At 42.2% G+C, this 24,109-nt stretch overlaps 2 protein-coding genes across 16 annotated transcripts in view; both read right to left on the bottom strand.

Moving 5' to 3' along the window:
- Positions 1-9,989, bottom strand: part of LOC109639156 (sodium bicarbonate cotransporter 3-like) — a 34,087-nt gene extending 24,098 nt beyond the window's left edge. For 8 of the 13 annotated variants that reach the window (XM_020102466.2, XM_020102467.2, XM_020102468.2 and 5 more), the window contains exon 1: positions 9,805-9,986. In XM_020102466.2, coding sequence (XP_019958025.1) covers positions 9,805-9,846 — 42 coding nt within the window. In that variant the 5' untranslated portion in view covers positions 9,847-9,986. Of the gene's footprint in view, positions 1-5,243; positions 5,507-9,804 lie in introns of those variants that run through there. The other 5 variants (XM_020102465.2, XM_069515950.1, XM_069515953.1 and 2 more) reach the window with 2 other exon arrangements.
- A 6,889-nt stretch (positions 9,990-16,878) lies between these two features.
- Positions 16,879-21,352, bottom strand: eomesa (eomesodermin homolog a). Of its 3 annotated transcripts, none has more exons than XM_020102517.2 (7): positions 19,975-20,886; positions 19,455-19,609; positions 18,686-18,807; positions 18,338-18,496; positions 18,117-18,178; positions 17,287-18,005; positions 16,879-17,164 (listed from the first exon to the last, which is right to left on the bottom strand). In XM_020102517.2, the coding sequence occupies exons 1-7, from the start codon at positions 20,676-20,678 to the stop codon at positions 17,151-17,153; spliced, it is 1,935 nt and encodes a 644-aa protein (XP_019958076.2). In that variant the 5' UTR covers positions 20,679-20,886; the 3' UTR covers positions 16,879-17,150. The 3 variants fall into 3 exon arrangements, with proteins under 3 accessions (XP_019958076.2, XP_019958079.1, XP_019958075.1); XM_020102520.2 differs by adding an exon at positions 21,227-21,352 and having other exon boundaries at positions 17,117-18,005; positions 19,975-20,601; XM_020102516.2 differs by having other exon boundaries at positions 17,117-18,005; positions 19,975-20,825.
- Between the last annotated feature and the right edge of the window lie 2,757 nt (positions 21,353-24,109).

Below are 24,109 nucleotides of genomic sequence, written 5' to 3'. Positions count from 1 at the left end.
AGTAATCCAAATCTCTAATCTTTAAACTAAACCGACCACTGAAAAAAGCTTCCAGTTTGAAACACGTACAGGTTCAAACACACACACCACACACACACACACACTCCCTGCCCATGACAATTACTGCTGCATGCGTGGCCAACACAGAAGTAAACATGCCGGGAGAAGTCCCTGTAGGTCTACCACCAAAATACAGCAATTCATTTGGATGTTACTCCAGCCAGTGTTCCTCATCAAAACACTGCCCTCCTTCACTCACTCCCTCCACCGCCCACAACCACCAGCAGTCCCCCGTAAACCAACAACTAAAATTCAACAAATGAAGAAAATCAGGCTAGCTTGTGAAACCATGTTAAACCACTACAACAAATTGAGACATACAGCAGGTTTAAATATATTGATAGCTTTAACAACCCTTATACCACAAAGAAAAAAGTCTGATAAGCTTTCTTTTAGTCCTGTATTTCATGCTTCAATAACAGGTTGCAGACAACTGTACATAAAAATTGTAATCTGTTTACAGTACTCCTTTTTCTCTTGAGCCCAAATTTCTGTTTTTTTAAATATGTGACATTGAGTCTCTTGTATATGTCATGTCACATTCTGAAAACATTTCAAAAAATACATATCTGCTCTTCTCCTGCCTTGTGAACAAACACATTAAGGCAAGCATATCCCCCCAATTGGAGGATCCTTTCAGTCCCTTCCACCAATCACAGAGGGACACTGCTGCCAAGCAGGAGAGACCGTAAACAAAAGGTGATGATGTTCGCCACATGATGAAAGGATACATGATACGTGGATAATATCACAGCCTTCAGTCGTGTCTCCGGCTCAGCCACAACATGCCGTCCCCTCCACTGACCACACTGATAATTCATTGTGATGGAAAGCACGTTCTCTATGTCCATCTCCTCCTCTCCCTGTTTCATTAGTGACTCACAACTCTGAGTAGGTCTTCAATGACATATAGATTTCCACACATATATTTGCATAATCATTCTCTCGTCAGAAGTACGTTGAATGAAGCCATCTGCGATTGCGTATGTGTGTGTGCACATGTCGTAGCCTGTAACCTATGTGTGTGTGTGTGTACGTTCTTCAGATGCTTGTGGATTTGCATGATAATGAGCAGTGTTGTGCTGTGACAGTGCCTTGATGAGGAGCGGTAATAATTTAGCTGCAGAGCAGAGAGGAGCAGTGAGAAATTAATCCGACTGGTAACTGGAGCTCTTCCTCCCGCAGCATACAGAGGGTGAGTAAACCTGATCAAGGGGTGACTTAAACTGGACTGGTGGTCATTTGTAGCCGAGGAGCACAGAAAACTGTCAACAAATTTTGGCTGCAATCACGTCAAAGAGAGGAAATCAACACTGCTTTCAGACTGAGGGCCTGGATGTGAGGATGCTAATGTCCAGAGAATTCACCACGAGCGAGTGGGCGTGCTGCTGCTATTTTTAAAGTGTGATGGATGCAAATACTGAAAAAAAAACGAAGAGAAATATTTTAGGAGGAAAAAGGGATTCCATACATGGAAGGAAAACAAGATTTGAGAGCTTTCTGTGATTTCTGCAGGGGAATTTATGTGTTGTGTTCTGCCTCATTTTCCTGTTGTTGTTGAAGCCTCTGACTCGGACAATCTCCTGCAAAAACATTTTGGTCCATCAGTCATACTCAGCAGTCTCCAAGAATCACATGAACCAATGTTTACAAGCAGGGCACACAAAGCTGGTGTGAAACTATTACTGCTTCATGAGTATCGTCTTATTCCTAAGCTCCTTAAAATACCACAACACAAATCTGTGAATTTTACTGTATAAACACCTGTTTACATGCAAACATCCATCATCATGTAGTCATGACTAACTCTGTTGTGCCCTCAACCCTGCATTGCTTGGTACAATTTAAGGACACATGATTCAACCTGTCAAATCGTTCCGAAAATAAAAAAACCCGGTCTGTCACTCCCAAGTCCTCAGGCTAGGGAGGCAATCTGCCATTATACCCACAAAGCACAGCTGTGGTTGCTGCACAGGGGCACTGCCAGTGGGGAGGGATTGAAGAGCAGAAGCTGAAAGAGAAAAGTCACCATACATCAATGGAGGGCTGTTGACAGAAGGCAGATGTGTCTCTGGCTGCATCTGGTTAAGAGTCTGGATATTCTCAAGGGTACATTAACAAATTTGGAGAAAGATTTGAGCATGAGTGTGTTAGATAGAATGTGAAATGATTGAACGTCACCTCTGGTGTGAGGTTAGAATAACAGAAGGCTTGAGTAATGTCTGGTCGAGGAACCTCTGCTTGGATTGGGGTCGGATCGATGAATGGCGCCATCGTCTGTCACCAATTGATCAGCAGTCATGATCAAAAGTAAGTATTGTGTAATATACAGCTCGCCCTTATTTTTAACAGAATAACATTTTGTGATTAACATGCTGTGATGTTAAATTCACCTTCTAACATTCTGTTATTCATACACTTTGGGGTTGGGATATTGGGGTTCAGTCATCCTGGACGAGATTATGGACATTTGTGGTCTCTTGATTGCAGAATCATTTCTGTCATAGTTATTAATTATTATTTTTTTTTTTTTTTATTATGACAAGAAATTTTACAACTTAAGGTCATAATTTAACGATACTGAGTCTTTAATCTTCAATTATTTATATCCCGTTTCCAGAATGCCATCCCTGACAGTGATATGTCGCAAAACACTAAGATGTCTCACTCTGTGGTTTTTTTCACATCTATCTTTGACAGCACAGAGGTGTGCAGGAACTGACAGACAACTTAAATTTAGGCCCGTTATCAATGTAATTAGTTAAAGCTGATTTGATGTTCCACCGGCATGTTTGGTATTTTAACAGTGAGAGCACCAGCTAATACATTGGAAGCTGCAGCTGTAGGTTTTCTACACTGTTTTGCAAATGAATTAGCGCCTGACCTTTGGTTGATGAAAAAGCATTTCTATGAGCATTCATCTGAGAAAAAGCCTTGCTCAATAATTAATAAAGCTGCCAATAAAAACATACAGGCCTATTGTGCACTTCACAGATAACATGAAAGGGGAACACACTATGAACACATCAATTAAAAATACAGAATGTTCCACAATATACTGGCTGCATCTGTGAAGGATAAAAGTAAAAAAGTACAATCGTCACTGCAAGTGTTTCTGCATTTCAGGATTTGCTTTGGTTTTTACAGCAGCTTAGGTGGTCAAATCAGTTGTGTTGGGTTTAATGCATGGGCGGGGATTTACAGTTCACATGGACTTTTAAGAGTAAACACAAGGCTTACCATGGGTCCATTCTCTAATCTATTGTGGAGAGGTCACACAGGAAAACTCTGTGTGAACTCACTTTTGAACTTTGTACAAGTATTTCAGAGGTTAGATAGTCCTGTCGGAAAATTCTGTTCACGTACGTATCCTGAGCCGTCGTGTTATGAGAAGATGGCCTTTGAAATCGATGCTTGAGAATGTCTTGGATTTATGTACACCTTAACTGTGACCATTTGTCAAGGTAAACGTTTGTGGTCCAGCAATGTATCCTGCTGGGTTAAGAAAAGTTTGATTCTACAATACATAACACAATAAACAATAGGAAAGAAATTGTGCAAGTTCGATATATTTGGTTGTATTTGTTTTCTTTTTATTTATAGTTATTTACAATAACTATAAAAATGAACGTTAAGCTATAAAATATCAAGCCTCAATTACATTCCCTCATCATAAGGGTCATCTTGTGAATCACTGCCAATTCTAAAGTATTTATTGGTCAATATATTGGTATTAGAAATTATTTACTCCCCAATGTTAGTATCAGATTCCGAAGGTCCATATCGGTGGGGCTCTATTTCTATGTTAGTGCGTATCACTTGAGTAAAATGTGTTTGCGTGGGAGTGCTTTAGCCACACAGCAGTCAAACACCTCTTCAGCTGGCACCCAACCAGCCAACAGGCCTGGTTCTCTCTGATCTCACTTCCTTGCTTTGCTGGGAACTGTTCCAATGGAGACTGACGTAACAGAAGTGTTATATAGTGAGGGACCTGTCCCTTCAGATTGCTGAATATCTGTCTCACATTGCCAAATGCACTATTAAGGACACAGCACAGATGAGAATATTGACATTAATATTCAATTAATGTTAAATTATGCCACTAGATTAAATTAATTACATGATTATTAGGAATAAATTGTCTCAAAACGTAGAGATAACAGAAAGAATTGAGACTACTGAGATTATCAGTGACTGCTGACATTCTACGTACTATACTATATGTAGTATAAGCATTGGATATGTTGGTCAAAGTCTTTTTTAGGATGAGACGGACATCCGCTGGTGCTCAGCAGGTGCTTGAAGACAGAGATAATTATATAATCTTATCAGGCAGTTCTATTTTGCTGACTTTTGCTTGCTAGCAATTCAATTACTTACATCCCTGGAGTCACAGCATGTTTGAACAGGGCAATACTGAGACAGCAGTCAGAAGATTATTTCCTGTGTCTAACGCCTCCGAACTGAAGGTGTAGTAAGATGTTTGAGCAAAAACAACTGGGACGATATTTCACTTGGCAGAAACACTGAAAAGCAAACAGACACCCATCATAGTCTCCGCTGATGGTAATCGATATTCCCACACACGCACAGACATAAACACAAAGATGGAAACCATGCCCTCTATCTGCCCCCTCTGTATTTGTGTACCTGATTTTAACATTGCCTTCGTCCTTGCTGCTCCCACTGTGGGCACACTGTGCATTTGTTGTGTTGCGTGCTTTTAGCTAGACTGAAAGGCAACAAGCATTTGATTCAATTCCCCTTCAGTCAATAAAAGCTTGTTTGAATTCAGCTGCCTTGGCAGACCTATTTTTCACCCTCCTGTCTCCGACACTCCGCATCTCTCTCCTCTTCTCCTTGTCCCGCTCCTTCAAGCAGCCATAACTGTCGCTGTTGGTTTCCTCTCATTCCTGCTCCTTGAGGCAATTCAAGAGTGGAGATGATGTGTTTCCATTTCAAGAAGCACGTCCGATGAGGCAACAGCTTCGGACTCTTTCACACCTCTTTTCCTTTTTGGTCAAATGTACTGACCACCTGCCCCATTCATTAGCACAGACCACTACTCCACTCTCCAGTAAATGATCACACCAGTAACAGCACACACAGAGACACTGGATCCCGTTCAACTGCACGCCACGACAGTTAGGAAAACATGAAGACACACACAGGACCAGACTTACCGTGAGCACAGTCTCCTCTTCGCTCTGTTCGTCCATTTAGATTAAAACATCCGCAAAAGCAATGGCAGCTAGGACGTGAGCCACTTCCCTCTTTCTGACGGTTGTCTCTCTTGTAAAAGGTGTGTGTGAGCTAAGCACTAACAGAGATGCTGTCGCACTCGTCTGTAACCTCTTCCTCTTGCTCATCTCTTTATACAGAGAGAGAGGGGGGGAGCGAGCCGCTTCAGAACACACAGCGCCCTGCTCTTCCCTGTCAGCCCGCTCTTTGCTCGGCAGCCAATCCCACCATGCCACCATGAATATTTGATTCACCCGGCCAAGAGCTTAAAAACACACACATACACAGCACCACACGGGAGGACATGCATACATATTTGGAGGACACACAAGTGCTTGCCCGCCGAGGTATTCAGGTCACAAACGTTGAGCCTCCCCCAGCACAGAAAAATAGAAACAAGCACACGTGTGGGCTCGGCATTCTTCAGATGGTGCAATGAATTGAAGAAGGACAGAGTGCTTTTTATTAATGAAGAATCCAAATGACTTTCACTTTGACATTCACAACTGTTACCATATTCTCAAGGTTGGACACGTCTTTCAACAAGCTGTAATTACTGCGGTTCATTTGTTCCCTTTCCATAACAAGAGATGTCACATGAGTAGGGCAAAGAGAACATATTTCTGAAACCTAAGTAGTAAATTAAGAGTATTTTTTTTATTCAAGAAAACACTGGGGACCCAAGTCCAGCTCCAGCTAGACTAAGCACAAAGGCAAAGGTCAAACAATACCTAAAATTAGGGTACTTCTCCTAACAAGGTATATAAAACGAGCAAAATAAATAGAGAGAGTGATATCTAAAGGCAAAACCTTACACCGAGCTTGGACATCAGACAGTTCTGTGATAACTGAGATTATTATCAGACTGAACTAAATGCAACCAAAAGCTTTCTCATATCCAGGGCCAGTTCCATTTTTAAAACATCCTTATACAAATAAACCCTGAAATTTCTGCAATGCCCTCAAATAAAAACGGACACTTCAAATTTTACTCTGGTGCAAGCAGCGCCGCAGCATGTACAGTGCTGTGCAACTCTTAAATCTAAGCAATCAACAACAATCCCCCTCTCCCCATGCTAGTGATTGGATGTTAAATAGCAAAGCGGAAGGTAGAGCAGATGTCATGTCGAAAAACCAGCTCAGTTTGTCAGTATTCTCTGTCTAGAAAATGAGAATAAGCTTGTAAGTGGGCCAGGGCTGTACCAGTATAAGGATCTTGCATGCTAACTACACAAATGATGGATTGGAAATTTGTTCAACAAAAGCAAGAGACTATATCATATTAAGTTGCTTTCTCAGACTCACCCTGAGTCAGCAGCTGCCAGACATCTTCACCAAGCAGACAGGTTAACTTGGAACTGGTGGATTGATTTCACTCAAGGCATGAAAGCGAGGAGCACTCACCCCAGAAATAATTTCACCACTGACTGACAAAAAAAACTCGGCCCCTAACCCTTAAGGCTATGTCAGAATAAACTATGCAACAACTCGACCGGAAGAATGCATGACCACAATCAGCAGACATGTGGACGTTAACCTGCGAGAGCCTGCTGGTGCTAGCATTGCTAATCTTGAATAATCAATGGTATTGTTTACACTGTGAACCTCATTAAACTGTGCTCAGTTTTGTGTGTTTTATAATTATTTTCAGATTTTCAGACTTGTCCACTTTAAATTTCTGGTTAATCGACAGGGAAATTTGTTGTTGGGAACATCCTTTGTTAATTCCTGCAAAAAAAAAGTTTAAACGTGGTACTGTTTAATCGCATCATACTTCCTAAAAGTACATTTAATTCCTACAGAAAGTAACAATCAGGCTCTGTGTTGTGTGAACCAATTAGCCTATAGCTGGGTACCGTAGAAATTCATTCTTTTCATCGTATTATTATAATAGTATATAGTTGAACAGATCAGAGCACCGTCAGACTGGTACAAAGGCTCATTCTGTGTAATTATCCATTCAAAGCAGTGCCATACAGTGATGAAGTAAACTTCATAAAACACTCACTAACTCTGGCAGCAAGGGCTTAGCCAATAATAGTCTAGGTCAGAGGGCCAACACAGACAGGAGTCAAGCACTCTTTCAGTAGTGGGGCAGCAGGAGGCACAAAAGTTCTTTCTCCTGGAAAGTTGGCAATGACCTCATGTCAAATTTGATAAGAGCTCATATGCGGTAGTGCCCGGATAGTATAACTGATAGATCAGTGACACAAAGTATGAGTGTACTCAAGAAAATATGACACATGGACCAAATGCAACAACAGGAAATCCTGTTGGCAGTCTGTATTAAAGCCATTCCAATGAGTTGTGGTCTACTAGACAACAATTCAATGTGGTTTATGAATAAAATACACATGCTTTTTAACTTCCAGACACCTCTTCTTCACAGTACAGGTTGAATATGTAAAAATGAATTCCTCATTAAAATCAACACAAAGACTAACACACGTCAGTCAAATGTAAAGTGAAAACCATGCAGATAGCCTTTCCTAAATGCTAAAAACAGCCTGAGATGACCTTTCGTGGCCTAAAGGCATCGGAACAACGACTCAGTCACATTACCCGACACACGAGGTAATTTTTGGTTCTCTAAAGGTCCTGTGTCTTAAATAAACAGCAATGTTGCACTTTCAAAGTGACATTTATACACAGGTGACAACACCACTGGTCAACCAGCTAACACCTGAAAATAACAACCATTTATTTTTAAAACCAGATTCCTGTTTCTAAAAAAATGAAATATTCAACTCAAAGCTTAAGCCGAACGTCGTGCATTTTGATGGATAAAGAATTAATAAGCACAGAGACTTAATCTGGCATTAGGCAGTTTCCTTACTGCCTGGAGGGTCCTGCGTCACACTGACTTCAATGCTTGGGGCTGAGGTGGGCAGCCATCCAACAGCTCCTTTTCATTGAGCAGCGTGGGGTCGAGTTTCCTCTGACACATGCACATGTTGCATGCACACACATACAGCACATACCTAGGCATACAAACACAGTAGTAGACAACCTTACACCAGCATTGATGTCAGAAAGTCTGTCTGCCTTTTTAAACTTAGCTCAGCCACCAGTTTCTTTTTTGGGGTTGTACACACGCCTGAGTGTTTGATGCTCACCATCATCCCATCTGTGACTGTAAAGTAACACCCAGACCCAGCAGACAGGAAGTGGGTTTCTCATAAACGACTCACACACCAGAGTCTGGTAGACGTCACTGCACCTCACGGCTCCTGTACTGAGAGAATGTTTTCTCTCTCATTTACTTAAAGCGTATTTCACCTCTGAGTTTGAGCTGAGGGGCCTCGCCTGTGTTATCGAGGTGGTCCTGCTATGAGCGACAACTCCAGAAACAGCACAGCCAAGACCATGGCCGTCCACAGGAGTTTGAACCGCCGACACAGGCAGCTGTGTCAGCCAGCAGTTCAAATGATGTGTGTGAGAGACCACAGGAGAGGATGGGAAACGGCATTAAATTAAATGTAACTTAGGAACTAATAGAGGGACGTGAGGGGCTGTGTTGGCCTGCAGCTACTTTTGATGTTATTTGTTAGTTTATTAACGTCTTGTGAAAGAGCGGCACATTATCTATAATTCTTCTTCTCTCTGCTCCTTTTCATTCAAGATTTTGCTTTTAAATTGTTTTGTTTGGTTGATGATTTAAATAAATGGTCCAAGACGATTTGAAACACAAGGTGGCGTTCTGAGCCATGTTCAACACATAAATGCATCTATTTATTTTTTTTATTTAGTACTTTATCAAAACTAGAATTCAAGTATTTCATGAAAGAGCATTCACACAATATAACTTAAAGCTTAAAAAACACATTTACTTGTGCAGCATATCCTTCATGCGCTTGTTTCCTCTGCAGCTTTCACAGTCACATCAGCTGCATTTTCCTCAAATGTCAGACATGGAAGAGGAGCTATTCTGGGAACACTTGATATTGAAATGAGACTTTTTTATTATTGTGAGTAAACGTGTCTGCAGATCTCATCGTGTGAGCAGCTCGGACACACTGTGGAGGGGCTGAACCTGTTGATGAAAACACATTCAAGTAACGGTCCCGTTAATCAATAGCACACAGACGTATTCAAACTACTTGGAAGTGTATTTAAGTGCTTGGACGAACCCTGTAGGGAACGTTTGTTTAAGTCAACGTCGGTAAATAGGGTTTCAAACTTCAGGGAACAGGCTCGCGAGCGGCTAATTCATCAACTATTACTTCCTCGAAAAACCACCCGAGCTAACGAGCAGACTGAGGACTGAGCGAACAGACGCTGTGAGTCAACCCCGTCACCGACTTCAACAAGAGACCCGAACGCAACTTTGTGTCCCTGCCACGTGTCGGAGGGAGAAAGCCGGCTAACAATAGCAGCCACACCGGGGCTCTGCCTCCCCGGCATCCCTCGCACTTCAGCGGCTGCTTGCGGCAAACAAGGGACAAAGAGCCGTGCTAGCGTGACGGTGGACCAGCGGTTGTGCCGTGCTGGGCGGGGACTTACTGTTCTCAGGAGGGGTCTCATTTGTTCCGAGGGTTCGTCCATTTCACCCGCCGCCCGTCCGCTTCCTGCCGTCGGCTCTGTTTTCTCCTTCTTCACCGGTGGATGAGCGTGTGTGAGCCCCGGGGCCGGTGACACTTGTCCGGGCTGAGGCGACTGGCTGCTTCCCGGCGCTGAGGACACGCCTCCACAGAGATTGACAGCGACGGAGAGTCAATACGCTTTCAGTACCCGGCGTTCTCAGCCAATCAAATGACACTACGTAGTGTTGGAGGCGGGACATGTGCCTTCATCGCCTCAAAGTCCGAGCGGGTCTTTTGTGTTGTGATTTTTTTTAAAGAAACATTTCAGTCAAGATGAGGCTCATTTATTATTATTACATTTATTATCATCACATTTAATATGATCACATTTATTATGATTACATTTATTATTAAAACTTAACTGTGCAACATTCATTCTGTCTGTGCAATACATCCACTGTACATATTCTCACACTGCACATATGTTTCTTCTTTTTACACTGCATATATAATTTTTCCATGTTTCCTTACACTGAAGTATTATTATCCTTACACCTAAGTATGTCATGTTACTTATTATTACTGATGGTTATTTTTGACTCTTGCTGCTGTGATATTGCAAAGCCCCCCATTGTGGGACCAATAAAGGATTATCCTATTTTATCTTATCTTTTCTTATTGTATCTAGTCTCATCTTATCTTATGAACACAGAGGTCACTCAGTGTGCTTTTTAAAGAAATAGAAGAATCATAATACTACATATCAGAAGCATTAACAAACATTAAAGTGCGCAGACATTTATTTTAAAGTACAGAGACAGTGTAAATTTAACTTAAATTATAAAACAGCAAATGTTTGATCAATTATCTTTAACATGCTTCAACCAACGTTTAAAAGAGATCCCCATTGATGCCACGATAAATCCCAAGATGTGTAAATAATCAATGCTGCCATATATTATATGGTGCTACAGAATATACATTATAGCCCCATAAAGTCTGTGATGGAAATATGAACCATATATTCACCATTATTATTCAATAACACTGGATCTGAATCCGCCCCGTTCCCAAAGGAATTGGCAGTTAATTAACAAACTAAATGTAAGCTATCTTAATTTGTTTATAGGGACACAATTCTCCTCATTCTTATCATTTGTAAGGAACACACATGATTTCCTATATGTTTTATTGTATATATACAATAAAACACTGACTCAAACTTTGGTTTTGAAATCATCACTACTGTTTCATTCACGATATATCATGTGGGTTTATGAGCCACATAAAGATAACAGCAAGAAAGAATATTTGCACAAACCTGAAATTACCATCCTGTTACCACAGGTGCATCACCCATCTTCTTCTGTTCTGCCTCAGGAAGCTGGTCCTTCTTCCATATTGGAAAAACCATGATGACTTTATTTTATTATGGATGACACCACAGGAGCAGTATGAAGGCATTTTATTTTATTTTTTAAGTTGTTTGTATACGTTTGAAGAACTGGTCACCAGTTACTTCACTTCACGCTGTTTACCCTTGAAACTCAAACGCTTCACCCACCCCTCCAATGAGTGAATTTTCATTTTTGTGTGAACTATAAAAGCACTACAGGAAAAGCTTTGTTCCAGCTGCAGTTGTCTATCTCAATAAGTCCTGGCAACTTACAGCTCATGGAAAGTCTAATGATTTGCCTTGTATCTCTTGTTTTTGTTTTGCAGAGTCCTGACTATAGTTTAGCCCTTGAAGTGCTTGTTGTCTGTCATGTCTCTGGTGTTGGTGTGATGCCCTTCCTCTATTGTTACTACACCACAGTTACCTGCAGATACTAATAAAGTCCCCTGAACTCGAACCTTCCATAAAACCATCTCTCCTCACCCCCAATTCCATGACCACTGTGCAATGTTCAATTTACACCAGCAGATGGCAGTGCTGTACTAACCAATTCTCTCCACTCATGGAAGTTGGCTTTAACAAATCAACATGCTGTAATTAATTCACTTTTTTAGAAGCAATACTTCCTCTTTTATACGTAATTACATGTTATTAATCAAATGAAGTCAGCTTTAAACCATTAAAATTATATGTGGTGGATGGAACCTTATAGATTAATATGAGTTTTAGCAATTACCTGAAATGAGGCAGGCCAAGAAGCCATTTGAGCCATCACCTCTGTTCCATAAATGTTCATGGACAATAAGAAGCTAACGTATGCCACAGTTTTAGACATCGCCCTCCATCATGTGAATTCATGCATCATCAAAAGTCCCAAACTTAACTGCAGCAGAAAACAATACAGTCGGAATAGAAATCAGACAGGTGTAAACTGCAGAAGAAGTCTGTTTCTTGCAGAGGTGTGTCTTCCTTTAAATAGAGCCTGTTCCTCACCCCCCCTAGCAACCTCCGGCATAATCACACGGCGGCTCAGAAATAGAACTGCGAGGTGGGAGATCAAACTATCACCTCTTAATTGTACCCTGAGTCTTAAAGATGCTGAGAGCCCATTAGCGCACAAAGACGTGTGCTGTGTATCGCTCCTTAAACATGCATCTACATAATGCAGCTGGGAGATGAGTCAGAAGTTAGACAAGTGGAAAAAGCACCACACTGGCATCCGCCTGTGCTGGGATTCACATAAAGAGACTCCAAGGTGTGGTGGTGATGAGAAAAAAGTTTTCTCTTTCGAAGGTTCAGAGAGGGGAATTGGTGGCGGAGTAATTGCACTAAACTTGCTGTGGTAGGATTACTTGTCTCTTAATGTCAAATGGACATCCAGTCAAAAAAGCAGATTTTTATTCAGCCATGAGCAGCAAGAAGCGACAAATTGGAGAGTTTAACATGTTAGACACAAGCCACCAAATGAATATTGACTTGTGGGGTTTTGTCCCAGAAGCCGTCCAAGTTGAGAGTTCCCTTTTCCCAGAGGATTTAGTGGATGTTGTTTTTTCTCCAGTGGTGAGGCCTTCTGACAGTACCAGGAGAGAATGAGGAGAATGTGAAATTCCCAAATCTGTTGCAGTGCTCCCTCAAAGTGCCAATGCATTGATTTTGACCACAGATCTTTTCCACCTGGCTGCCTCTGCATGCCCTACCCCAAACATCGCTCTCAAGACCAGGGTCTTGTGGGAGCCTTAGTGCCCCTGAATCCTGTTCAACTCCTCTGGGACGCTCCGAGGAAGGGGGAGAGGAGGCCAGTGACCAGCATGGTGTACCCAAATCGACGCAGGGGTGGGCAGATAGTGGGAGGGGGAAGCTTGTAGAGATGGTAAATGGTGGCGGTGGTCAGAAGGGGTGAGTGGGAAAGGGGGAAGTAAGAGGGAGGGGTCCGGCCTGTTGAGGTACGACCCACTGCCCTCCAGAGGGAACACGGGGGTTTGAAATCAATGTGCTGTTAAGTGCAGCTTAGCCGCGGGATACTCTCTTCAGCGTTAACCATGCACCAGTGAGTCAGGGCCCTGCCTCCGCACCGCACACACTGTCTGGGGGCACCAGCACGAGGCCCCTTCCCCTTCCGCGCCTCTGGATCCTCTCACCTCGGTGCTCTCTGCCAACACTCAACGCCCTTCTCCAAACTGTTGTGGCCCTGCTAACTTGAGACTCATCTCACACCGGGGTCTTGCTCCAACAGGCCTGTGAGCATGACACCCATATACAGCAGTCGGCCCATCCCCGGCTCATTGCTGACGAACCAGTTAAAGGAGGCTAAATAAAGCATTATGCAGCGTAAACACCTGGGGTGAGCTAAAAGCAGCGACCTCGTCAGCATCATTAGGACTGTCAATGGTTGACCTCCACTTATTAATGCAAAAAACATATGCTCAAAATACATACAACAAGATACACCATGCCAGAAAGTACATGTTTTATTGTGTTGGACTAATCAGGTGTATGATTACGAGTACGGTAAGATTACAAACATCTGACTTATCGACACTGATGTCGTTAACCTAAAGCTACCGAAACTGAAATCCTTTGCAAAATAAAAGCGAATGACTATCAGGAGCGAATGCATCACAAAACGGCAGAGTGGCCGTAAGAGACTCAAACTGTCCCCAGGGAAGACTTTATATATCAACACATCAGAAAAGGGGAAATACAGTGTGAAGAGGAAACATAATCACCACTGCCTCCATCTTGCCTGTGTGTTGGACACTTTTCTTTTTTTTTAAAAGAGACGTCTAAAAAATCTTGACCCAGACACACATCTGCCCGTGGCTGCATTTAGCCAGTGAGAGCAGTAATAGTGTGTGACTGAAGGTGAGGAAACAGCCTCAGGCCTTCATCTGTGTTTAGATGTCAGCCCTCCTTGGGTACAATGTCTCCGTAGCCTCCTTGGCCTTTCCTACATGAACTCTCTACATGGTTACCAATGATCAGCCTGGGGGAAGGGCACAGACACACAACAAGAAGGAGGAAGAGAGCAGTGAAGTTTTACTAATATACTATGAACTGTATAAACCACTTGTTGGTCCTTGTAGTCGTTGTATTACAGTAGCCAGTTTTTCAGATCTTATCCCAATGCGCATATCTCCCGTAAGTAAACATGGTCTGAATTTGTGGAAGCATGCTCTAGAGGTGTCTATTGATTGCTGTACTTCTTGCATGAATGCTTGAGAAAGACACAATTTATCGACTTGTTGCTGGATTTCTCTTCCTGGGTTGCCTAAGAATCATCTGTCATAAAGGCGTGGAGTATCCATCAAATACATGATCGGAGAGTGCTGGAGACTTGTCCTCGTTCCGGTGAACATGTTGTACATGTTATTTCATGAAGAGGAGATTTTATTCCAGTCAGAAGGGATGACTGAGATTTCTGTCATTGTCCAGGGTCAATGCTAACATGCATTTGAGAAGAAATGTACACAACTGCCATCTTCCTACCTGGTGTGTTTGTTGGAAGTTAAACTGCATCTCTACATGGAAGATGTGAAATAAATATAATCGAACCAAATGCTTCTATAAATTAAAAACACAAAATGTGTTGTAATGAAAAGACTCAAAAAGTTAAATCGGGGATTCTGACAGAGAAAGAGATGCGTTTGTTAGTTGTTTGGTTTTTATGTTTGTTTGTGAGCGAGATTACACAAAAATGAGTTCACTCAACTTGGTGGAAGGATGTGTTATGGGTTAGCAAAGAACAAATTACATTTTAGTGCAGATCCAGATCATGGGGCAGATCTAATAAAATAAAAAATTGAGAGTGTTTCAACAATTTAACAATTTTCCCAGAGAATAGATCTTGTTGAAAGAAGATCTGACACATTTAAGGAACTGATATCTATGCGTGTGTGCAATGTGGTGCTGCTTTAAGGGGCCTGTTGAGCCTTGGCAGAGGTATGCGCTCCTCTGAGTGCCACTCTAGCAGTATTGCATGGAAGTACTACAAATACTCCTACAATTCCAAAATGCCAATATTTGTTGGCATGAGAAGACTCAAACGTTATTTAGGAGATTCTGACATAGAGTAATGGGCTGCAGCAACGAGTATTTCCATTGAACAGAAGTTGGTTATGAGTGTGTAAAATTCCAACTGGTTTTCTTTCTGATTTTCAGAAGATCAATTATCATCATATGTCTGCTGTCGCTGTCCAACATCCATTTCTAATCTCAGCAAACACACAGCCCACCTCTCAAGCTCCGCCGAGCAGAGGTCAACACAACAGAGTTGGATAAAAACATCATCAGATGCCCTGAAATACAATTTGCTGACACGCGCAAGTGCAAACATTTTTATTCTCTCAGCTCGAATCCCCTGAAGAGCCTTTTTCTTGCAGCCTTCCTGAGAGGCCGGGGCAATCAAGCACTCTACCTTGTTAGGAGGTGTTAATTGGAGTTAGTCAGACTCCTCACTTTGTCAAGGAGTCTGACAACAGAATTAATTAGAATTTGAGTATGTAAATCAATTCAAATTGGGGTCCTTACGGAAGGGGGGGGGGGTTGGATTTGAAGTATTTTCACCGAGGAAAAACAGGTGCTGAGAACACGAGCCAAGTAGAGTCTCTGTGTGAATCTTATGACTTCTCTTTTTGTGGATTTCATCTTCACTAATCCACATTCGCAGAGGCCAAAGATCTGCTGAATAAATAGAAGTGTTGAGCTGTACATCGGCCTTAGTTGGATGGATGACGGATCACTTCTGTTTACCCTGCTTTGGTATTTTCTCAGTACACGTGCCTCACATGTAGTTAGGTAAATTATAAAATGTGTGAAAACGCCATGGCAACAACAGAAGGAATAGTAGCTCCGTGTTCTTTTGTGCGCTTGTCACCTAACTGGGTCTATGTTGTGAGTCGTGCAAGACATGCACATCTCGTGCTTGAATTTATGTTATACCTTGTAACACTTACAGTATTTGTAGCCTGAAAGATTGCTCAGCTTTTTTAATCACATGGATTCTGAGAATTTCTGTCCACCAACTGCCACAAAGCTACAGAAATGAATGTTCCCCCTTACGCCATTCCATATCTTCATCACTTCCTGGCCTACACATGCTTGTGTTTGTATGTGGATATCTTTCAAGAAATGGCACCGAACATACTTTATTGGTTGAGAGGGATATATTTAAAGTGGCCAGAGCTTATGAAATGTTAATTTTAATGTAATATTGAAAGAAATGGCTTCATAAAGTCACATGGCTCCCTCTGAGAAATATTGATAACCTCCCTCATCGTGTTAAACTAAGTAAAAATATTGAACTGGCTCTTTACTTGCGACCCCTCCCTTTCTTAAGACCTTTTTCAGTTTCATGGTTTTACTTTTTATTCTGCTCATTGCAGTGTCAGCTGGATGGCAGCAACCACTTAGGGGCTTCCGTTTTAGAGGCCCAAATTCCTGGCCTCCTTAACAAGCCATAAAATACAGTAGCTTTACAAGTCAACACTACTCTGGTACACACACTGCTTAACAAGACATGCACAATTTCCATTTAAAGGTGTCAAAGCCTAATGTTCCACTTCCTGCTACAACTAGCGCACATTTATAAATACTTTTCGATTTTTTTATTTACAGCTGTAAACTCTCTGCCACCTCACTATGTGAATAAAACATCCAGAGAAAGACATTTTATTATCCATTTAATAACACCTCCATGAAGACACTTTGTACAAGATACATCACATTCTAAAGTGCACGAATACTGTACAACGAAAATGACTTAAATACGCAAGGAAAAAAAAAAGTATCACATTTGTGAAAAAAAAATATTTGTAAAAATAAATGAATAAGGGACATGCTTTTTCAAAAACAACAATCACTATGCATGTTCAGGTATGTGAGAGGGGCTGGCCTGGGAAAATAACCGTGTGCAGCTTGCTTGGGGGAGAACACTAAGCTTTGGCACCTTTAGAGAAAAGAGAAAAAAGACATTATCAAGGAATGGAGAGCACTTAATAAGCAAAAGAATTTTATATAGTTTTAATAAATAGTCTTAGGGGCTTGTGTAGAATGCATAATAACCCATGCCTTTTGGGTTGTCCTTGTTGTAGTCCTCCGTGGTCAAGTCCTCACACTTGATGGTGGGGGAGTTCTCTGTGCTTGAGCCCCCAGGAGACATCCTGCGCCTCTTGCACACCATGGAGTACACACCAGAATCAGTAGAGTCCACAGATTTCAGTGAGTGGGACGTCTCGATCCAGGTTGAGGCTGGAGGAGCGCTCTCGTCCGGCAGCTTGTCTTTAGTGGCCCCCAGCTGGTCCTCAGGGAAGGCCGGGGGGCTCGGACGAGGGGACCAGGGCAGGCCCGTGGTCATCTTGCGCTGGTAAGTGCTTCTGGTGCCCCAACCAGCAGCCATGGAGGCGAAGGCTGAGTCTGGGTAGTAACTGAGGGCATGGGAGGTCTGAAGGGACAGGGGCTTTATGCCGTAGGAGAGGAGGCTACTGGTGGAATAGTCATTGTCATAGGACAGATCCAGCTTGTTGGAGCCTGGCTGCTGAACTGGTGGGACGAACCAGCGCTGGGCAGAGGCGGCGGCGCTGGCATCCTCACTCTGTGGGGAAAGAAGGCTGTTGGTTTGGGGAACGGCCCGTTCACCAGTGTAGAAGCGGTTCTGAGGCAGGTTGTTGACAAACTGGTCCTGAAAGAAAGGCTGCATGGCGTAGCGGGCCCCAGGCACAATCTGGGTGGAGCGAGGGGAATCTGTAGGGGATGGAGTCAACCTGTCACTCTCTGGGGCTGTGTACATCCTGTCCAACAGAAAGAATGAACATGCATAAGAAAAAAATATTGAAAAAGCAAATTCAGCATCTAAGACATACATTAAAAAAAAAGAAGTGCTTGAAGTATAAGACACGTACGAGTCATAATTGTCCCGGAAGCCTTTTGCAAATGGGTTGTGATCTATCTTCAGCTGTGTGATCTGAAACAAACAAGCAGAAGAAAAGAACACGTTATAATCCTATTTGATTATTGTAAATAATCAACATAATACATGAAATTCAAGACATTTCCTTTTGTTGAATCTAAATATCAAACCTATTTTCTATTGAATTCTTCTAAACCAAATGCTGAATCTTACGTCTGTGTTCTGGTAAGCAGTGACGGCTATAAACTGGTTCTCTGGGAAAGTGAAGGTTTGAGTCCTGGCCTCGTTGCTCATGTCCTCCACGCCGTCCTCCGTCACCTCCACAATGTGCAGTCGCGGTTGGTATTTATGAAGCGACTGCAGGACTATCATCTGCAAAGGGCAAACATGGGAACACTTCAGCTGCATATCTTAGTTTTGATCAAAGTGGTAACTTGTTGATATGGCAGGAGTTATTGTAGTGCCATTGCATGAATATTATTTTTCTTAAAAATGAACTAAAATGAATAAAAGTGAATTTTTTTTTTTTAACTTTGAGCAGGTCAGACATCAATATCTAACCTGTGTGTTGTTGTTGTTGGCTCCTTTATTGTTGGTCAGCTTCAATTTGCCAAATGAGATTTCTTGCCTCATCCAGTGAGCACCAGTGTTTGGAGATTCAGGATGAACATACATCTTGTTACCTAAAAAAAATTTAAATAACAGTTAGTGAGGTGACAGATAAAAAACCAGCATCTGACTAAAGATGGAATAAAACACTTTGACGCTTGTTTACAGAATTATTTTTAACTCATTCTCTTGGACAATTTACAGACAAACAGCTTGGTTTTGAAAATATAGTGTAAGTGGCTGAAAATAAAATAAAACACATTCCTGTAATTTAAATATAGATAATAGATGTAAGTGATAAAAAAGCATCTACCCTGATATAATAAAAATATTAATTATTAATTTCCCTTATAATTCCCCCTTATATTTTTCTATCAAGATTTTAAAAAATCAGGAGATTCAAATTACTTATTTAGAATTATAAAAAACAATGTCACACTTAAGTTGGTTCATTTTAATTGTATGACACTTACAAATTAAATTATATTTTTTGCAATAAAACCCTTAAAATTCCAACCTGTCAAAAGTTGAATGCGATTTTTAAAAAATGTCTTTATTTTTGAAATTAATTAAAGCAACCACAACATTTCACTACCAGATTTTCATATCCTCTTCTGACTAAATTCAACATCTGCTGCATCAATATTTCTGAAGCATTTATATAAACTCAAAAATACGAATGCTCCAGCGCTAAATACTTCACTGAGATGCTGCAGCTCACCTTGCATATTGTTGTCTGCTTTCCCACAGGTGACCCACTTTCCTCCCTGAAAGCGCCAGTGATTCGGATCAGCCAAAATGACTTCTACAAAGACGTTGTAATGTGCCGTGAGGTTGAGTCCGGTGATGTTGAAACTGAGGAATGGAAACATCCGTCTGGAAGAAGAAGAAGGAGACAGGAATAATTAGCAGCTGTTCTTACATGAAGCAGGAACGATGGAGATTATTCTATTTGGCATATTGTTTTATGAGAGTTTCAATTTGAAATACAATTAAATTGTACCGGTGCAATGACCAAAGTTGTGAGAAAATGTGCACTTTCAATTTACCAGAAACGAAATCTTAAAATTCAAAGCACTTAAACGCATAATAAATGTGTAAATGGAAGATATCGACCGTGTTTGTAACTTTTACGCGTGCGTAAAAAGGAAAAGAAAGAAAGAAAGAAAATATTAGACCTCATGATCGGTTTTTTTATTTTTAATTAGGCCTTTAAATCCTCCGGCAGCGCATCTGCTTACCTGCCCTGCTTGGTGATGATCATCTCGGTCTGGTGCCGGTGGAATTTCAGCCACAGAGGCCGGTTGCACAGATACACCTGCGCCCTGGCTCCGGCGGCAGACCCTGGCAGAGACATGGAGCCGATGCCCGTCCCCGTCCCGGGATAGGAGGGGTACAAACAGCCCGGACCCTGGCTGAACTGGTACCCTCCGCTGCTAAACTGGCTCCGGCCGGTGCACACGGACGAGGAGGAGAAGCCCGTGGGCGGCAGCACGGATCCGTAGTGAAGCGACGCCGGGTACCTGGAGCTGCTGGACCCCGTGTACACCGAGCCGGTCTGTCCTGCATAGGGAAAGAGGGAACAGGGGCTTGCCATGTCGGTACTCGCCTGGGACGACGAGATGAAGTATCTGTCAGAGCCAAGTTCGTCTATGTTGTACCGACGAGCGCTCGTCAGCTCGTCCTCGAGCACCGGGGAGCCTTTCCTCCCATCGGGCCCGGATTTAGTGAAAGTGTCCCCCGCCTCGCCCAGCATCCCGTTCCCCACCCCGCTCAGATATTTCTTGGGCGCGCTGCTGGACTCCGACTCCGTCCGGTCGACGTCTTGATACTCGAGCTGGGACGACGGCCTCGGGCTGTTGTTGACACTGTCCGACGAGGAGAGGTTGTAAAAGGTTTTGGGTAAATTGATGCTCGCGCTGGGAAGGATGTTCTCTAACTGCATCGTTGCAAATAAATAAGAAAAGAGTTGTTCTCAAAAAGGCTCCAAAGGTTGAAAATCTCGGCCGTGGAGGCGACACAACCACCGTGCGCCCTGGTTGTCTCTGTGTCTACACGCCTCCCTCCCTGAACGAATGATGGAAGGAGGTTCAACCTTCTCCTCACCTACGGATTTTCAGATCAGATTATGGGCTGGACGTGGGATGTTGAGCGGCTCTTATAAGACTCCACTACACACACTGTTGAGGGGAGGAGCTTTTTGGAGAAGCATGCAGGACCACCGTTCCTGTTTAATTCAATTAGAAAGTGTCTGGTAGAAATAAACAAACTGATGAGGACCATCGATGTATTTATTGATTTGTTTAGGCCTGTTTCTAATTTTAAAGGAATTACAAACAGGCCCAGACACGTCTCCACGCGCAACCTCTCCAAATATATATATCGTTGGGAAAAATGGCATAAAAATTCAAGTGGAAATTACATTCGATTTGTTGCAAAATTTAAGTGAAACATAAAATATTAATGATAAGTTGTTTTTTTTTACATTTTTACCTCAATGACCAAACACAGAAAAGCAAAAAAAAAAAAAAAAGAAGTCAGTCCTGGATTCCACTTTTACGCACAAGGTTTCCTCTCCAAACTTTCAGCTTCGGGCTTCAAGTCACCAGCTCGTCCAACAAAGCAGCAGCAAAACACACACTCAGATCTTCCTGTAACTTCTACTCACACACACACACACTCAAACTGAGAAACACGAAGACCACCCCCCACCTGCAACACAAAAATCCTCACATGTGCACCTTATTTCCTATAATTGGACCCCGACGCCTCCTCCTCGTCCAGGTTTTCAGCCCCTGGCTCCAATAAAACTATCGACAGCCTGTACACATCTGAATATACATTTAAAATAAACTGTGTGTTTACTAATAATGATATGCATTCTTCTGTTTTTAGGAAAACAAGTAAGAATAAAGGCTCTTCTTCGGTTTTTTTTAAAATAAAAAAAATAAAAAACATTAATGTTCCTTTTCTGTATTTTCGATGTTTCTGTTTAAATTATTATCACATTTAAATGATCATTGAATTATTCTCGGACTAACACAATAATCATTTATCCATCATTGTAATAGATTCGATTAAAAGTAACTAAAATATATTTATTCTCTGATTTAATTTAACTCTAATTTTACGACTAAATATAATGAAAATGTTTAAATTAGACTGAAGCTCTAAATTATTTGAATGCAATTTCTGAAGTGAGAAAAGAAGGGGAGAACGACCGTGATTAATTGGAGGCACACACACACATACACACACACACACACACACACTCACACACACACACACTCACACTCACACTCAAAACACACGTCAGTAAGTTAACAAATCAAAGAAATCAACATGAAAATGAAAACTAAATGAATATAACTACACATGCAACATATGTAAGTTAATGAATAAAAAATGACTGAACAAAGACACAACATTTTAATAATAATAAATAAAATTATAATTATGAATGTGGGAGGTATGCACACACACACACACACACTCACACACACACACACACACACACACACACACACACACAAACACACACACACAAACACACTGGGAGAAACACGATCAAACAAAACAAGTCGTTCATTCTGTCTTAATGATAAAGGAATTTCTCAACAGTGAAACTGGGACAGCGCCCTCTAGTGACCCACCAAGCAACGTTCCCGTCCCTGTTTACAGTCACCTCACACTGTCCAGCAGCTGCATGAGGCCCTCAGCTCTCACTTCTTCCACTTGTATCTCACTTTACATCATCTTCAACTGCAGTGAACTCAGCCTCTGTGTGTGTGTGTGTGTGTGTGTGTGTGTGTGTGTGTGTGTGTGTGTGTGTGTGTGTGTCTGCCTGTGTGTGGGCAGCCTGTGCATGTGTGAGTCCTAACATGAGCTGGAGGGGGAGTAGGGGGTGAGATGAATTTGGGGAAAATGGGGATACAAATCTGTGAAAAGCTGAGGGAGAGTCTCGGCTGGAGGCAGATTGGCTGGTGTCATAAATGGGACAGTAAAGCTGGCAATTGGGCCATCAGGGGACCACGGGCTACATGCGCACGGCACATGAGCTGTCAATCAAGCCTCAGACCCTTCCCAGGTTACCGTGCACGCATGGAAACACCAGACACGACATCAGGCATCCTTCATTTGATTTAGAGTCAGCTCCATTATTTATTCTGACCCGTCTCACAACAGAGGATCTCACTTATCCGAGGCATAACCAAATCTTGATTTTCACCAATCACTTACTTTTTTTTCTGCTCCGTGCAGAAAATGCAGAATCCCTCAGGAGAAACTTGTAAAATGACGCATTCGGAGCGGCTTTGGTGTTTTTGTGAGATAACTCAGTGATTCCTCTCCAAGCTAAATCAACTTGGGTGAATCAAGTGAGTCAGTAGAGGCAAATGTACAATCACTGAAAGTACGAGTAGTAAGGATCGTGATACACACTCACACACACACACACACACACACACACACACACACATCAGGAGAGGTGCTGCTCTCTTGACTCAGTGTTGCTACAGACTGTCACTCTATAGATAGAGGATGTATCTATAGTTCCAAGGAAGCTGCATCTGTTTTAAAAAACAATATCTCACCTCTGCTGTCATCGCTTCATTAGTACAATGCTGCCGTGTACGTTTTCTTATTTAATGGGCCCTTGCATGATCAGCAACTTCCTGATTAATGAAGTATTGTTATAACCAAAATGTGGCTTTGATGCCACCTGCACAGCCGCAGCCGGTTGGATTCTGTACAGTCTGTCATTTAAATATGTGATTTCTCCTTTGCACAAATGATTTCACAGCTGATCTGGTGCTTTACAGCTCTGCTGCAGAGGATTACAAGCCCACAGAGAGAAAGAATCCCTGTGAAACAACTTTAACATTATTGTTTTAAGGGCCACGGTTTGAAGTATGTTGGTTTTCCAAAGTGACCCCGAAGACTCGGTCGCCATTTTAAAGCTAGAAAACAAAATAAAATGTGATTTACAGGCCACATATAAATAAACTAATTCCAAAAGAGGTGGATGTTTCGGTCCGATTCGTAAAGGAGCATGCACTGGTGACCTGTCAGCATGTTTCTTGACCACCTATAAAAGTCCAAGTGTGTCTGAGATGACCCTCTTTGGCCCCGGGCCAGGGCCCGCACGACAGGGGGAAGGGAAGTCTTAACCATATTGTTGTCAGAGTAGATCATCAACAGTGCACATGAAAGGAATACATTCCAGGTTTTATGGGCCAAGGTGGCTGCTGAAGCCTTTGCTCCGGAGTGAATTCATGTACCCCATTGCAAGGATTAATAACGCAGGTCTCATTAGAGATCCTCGCCACTGAGACCCCTGGAGGGAGGGGTGCTGGGAAAAGAACTGAGTGCAATGTG

The sequence above is a fragment of the Paralichthys olivaceus genome, chromosome 20 (assembly GCF_024713975.1).
Source record: "Paralichthys olivaceus isolate ysfri-2021 chromosome 20, ASM2471397v2, whole genome shotgun sequence".
Classification (NCBI taxonomy): Eukaryota; Metazoa; Chordata; class Actinopteri; order Pleuronectiformes; family Paralichthyidae; genus Paralichthys; species Paralichthys olivaceus.
This window is presented reverse-complemented; position numbering and strand designations above follow the sequence as displayed.

Excerpts from the sequence above, each read along its gene's own strand:
- eomesa (XM_020102516.2), bottom strand. The coding sequence starts at position 20,678 with ATGCAGTTAGAGAACATCCTTCCCAGCGCGAGCATCAATTTACCCAAA. Across the intron at positions 19,610-19,974 it reads ATCATCACCAAGCAGGGCAG|ACGGATGTTTCCATTCCTCA; the intron begins GTAAGCAGATGC and ends TTCTTCTTCCAG. Across the intron at positions 18,497-18,685 it reads CCAACAACAACAACACACAG|ATGATAGTCCTGCAGTCGCT; the intron begins GTTAGATATTGA and ends TGCCCTTTGCAG.